The sequence below is a fragment of the Limulus polyphemus genome, unplaced genomic scaffold (assembly GCF_000517525.1).
Source record: "Limulus polyphemus unplaced genomic scaffold, Limulus_polyphemus-2.1.2 Scaffold1678, whole genome shotgun sequence".
NCBI classification, from domain to species: domain Eukaryota; kingdom Metazoa; phylum Arthropoda; class Merostomata; order Xiphosura; family Limulidae; genus Limulus; species Limulus polyphemus.
Window position 1 is genome coordinate 146,538 of NW_013667288.1, and position 2,937 is coordinate 149,474.

Sequence of the window (2,937 nt, forward strand, 5' to 3'; positions counted from 1 at the left end):
AAGGGTTGTTTAGAGACTACAGTGCGTTATGACAGCATGTGTAAGAACGGCCTATGACAGCGTCACAAATAGTATACACCTTGGCCGGAGGCCCCCTAGATTTTGGGGCCCTAGGCTTCAGCCTGCCAAGCCTATAGATAAATCCGGCACTGGTTACAAGGAATTTCACCATATCAATTTCATTTAAACAATCCTCATTATATAAACAAATCAAACGTAACCAAATTTTAAATCATTTAAATTAAGTGACGCTACGTTCGTTATTTTTTAAATTTTACTTCTTTAAAACCTGCCCCCTAGTGGTTCAGTGGTAACCCTGCAAACTTACGACGCTAAAAATCGGTTTCTATAAACGTTGTGGACAGAGTATAGAACGTGTAGCTTTGCGTTTAACAATAACCAAACCAAATTTGAAAACGTTAAGGAATGAAAATTAGGGTATTATCCTAAATTTCACTAACATAGCCTTCTGCATCTTTGTACCTATTGCTTTCTTAGCATGAGGCCTAAAAGTAATATTTTATTTTTAATTTATTCTTATAAGTTCTGTAATGTATTTATATCATATTTCAGTGAACACGCATAAGTATAGAGAAAACATGGCCTGTGAATAAGTAATTGCTTCTCTAACTTTATCAACAAAAACAATGAAAGTGATAGTCCTATTCTTCCTTTTCCCAAGGTGATATATAAATGAGATGCAAATTAATGTAAGTCCTTGATGAGTAGCAGTATCAGAATTCTGTCATCTAATTTCTGAGGATACTAGAAAGAAATTAAATGGATCGGCCTAAAATACGGCATCTTCTTAACTCCATCATCATATATTAGTTTCATGTCATAAAGACTAGATATTGTCTGTGCATGTTACTTAAATATTGTTTGAACACGTGCCACAAGAGCCACAGTAACCTTTAAACTTTGTTTATAAGTTGTCCTCAATAACCAAAACATTTTTTCTGTATTATCTATTTATTCGTTAATGGTATTATGCAAATTAGCTCAATTTTCTGTTATTTTTGTGCTAATGTGTCGATTTGAGGATATTTCAAAACAGTTAAACATGAAAATATCAGTGTTCCACAAATAATGCATTAAATGTACTATTAGTACAGCACAGATAACTTGTTCAGTGCACGATCTGTATTGTTTAGATTAAAAAAAAATACCGTTAACATAAGCTCTGACATCAAAATCCAATGTTGCACAAGCAATCAGCACATTTGTTGTTGCTGGAGTTAAAGCAATCAGTCAACATACAAGTATGGGGCAGTTTTGGGATTAAACCATGCTATCGGCCACGTGACAAGATAATGATAACTCAAGAAGGTCATAGTTCTTCGTCTTACGACTTTTAATGGCAACTGAGTCAACGATTTGTGATTATTTGTGCAGTAGACATGGAAAGGAATAAATATTATCGTTTTTTTATTCCACTTTTTAATTTTATTTTACTTTTAATGAATTCACAGTTGGTATTTTCTAATGAATTTTATCTTTTGGAGTCCGATAATATTCAAGAAGATCATTTCGAAAAAGATGAACGTGGTAATATGTTCTGGGACTTTGGAATCTCAGGTTTTATAGGAAGGATAAAAACTGTGCTACTGGGAATATTTTCATTTTTTGGTAGGTATAGTTATAGATTTAAAATTTGTTGAATTATACAAAATACTTATATAAAGCGCAAAAAATAAAATATGATAAAATGAATAGTTAAATTTATGTCTTATAAAATATTGGAAGTACCGTTAAATCGATCTTTGAGTATACAGTAATAATAACAAACCACTTTAAATATATCATATTTATACATTTGTCTAACTGAAAGAAATTCTGAGAAGAGAAAAAGGGTTAAGATTGACTAGTTTACCGAGAGATATCTCAGAAACATTAGATATCGAATTCGATTGTGCAGAATTATCTTGTCGTACTAAATTATTTTATGAATTATATTTCAATGTTTGTTTACATATAATCAATTAAATATTCGACCAAAAAAGTATTTTGTACAGCGAAATGACACATTGTTTTAACTTAATTTAATTCATTAGCTCCATTGTCCTGAAATCGATACAGGTGATCCCCGTCTCACCAAACATGCTCGCCCTTTCAGCCGTTGGGACGTTATAATGTGACGGTCAATCCCACTATTCGTTGGTAAAAGAGTAGCACAAGAGTTGGCGGTGGGTGGTGATGACTAGTTGCCTTCCCTCTAGTCTTACACTGCTGAGTTAGGGACGCTAGCGCGGATAGCCCTTGTGTAGCTTTGTGCGAAATTCAAAACAAACAAACGATACAGGTGTAATGTAAAACAAGAAAAAATATATATATAAATACGTAGAGAACAAGAAGTTTATTCCCAAGAAAAATTATCTTGATAAGCCATTAAAAATAATGTTGAAATAATAATAATATAGCTAAAAAATTATAAGTGCCCATATTTTCATAATTTCCATTCAACCTTAGTTTAATTAATATACCGGTAATCAAGATATTTGCAATAAAGGATTAAGAGATTCTTCTTTTAAATATATTTTTGTATATGGCTTTATATTTTATTATTTGATTATTATATTAATTTGCATTATTGGAGATTAAATAAACCATCTTATATGAAGTAAACATTTAACGTTTTGTAAAAAACATATTAGACATAAATGTTTTGTTCTAACTATTACTGGAAAAATTATAGCATTTTCTGGAATCATCAATTATTTCCTTTATAAATAGTGCATCAAACACTCCATTTTACATTTTTCAGAAACAAATAAACTCTATAATAATGCCAAGAAAAACCAAATGTGGTGCTGAAGTAGAATATAATATAATATTTACGTAAACAAAGCTTATATAACAACAAGGAGCGCGGCGTCATGCTGATAGGCTAGCTTCATATCATAACAAATTAAAATATATAATTTTGATACTTTGTAA

The 2,937-nt window shown here is 31.0% G+C and overlaps 1 protein-coding gene across 2 annotated transcripts in view; it reads left to right on the plus strand.

Annotated features, from left to right (window-relative positions):
- Positions 1–1,379: 1,379 nt before the first annotated feature.
- The window catches only part of LOC106464532 (cryptochrome-2-like), a 25,070-nt gene continuing 23,512 nt past the window's right edge, over positions 1,380–2,937 (plus strand). Inside the window, exon 1 of one of the 2 annotated variants that reach the window (XM_022392263.1) lies at positions 1,380–1,629. In XM_022392263.1, coding sequence (XP_022247971.1) covers positions 1,401–1,629 — 229 coding nt within the window. In that variant the 5' untranslated portion in view covers positions 1,380–1,400. Of the gene's footprint in view, positions 1,630–2,853; positions 2,934–2,937 lie in introns of those variants that run through there. The other variant, XM_013924676.2, reaches the window with a different exon arrangement.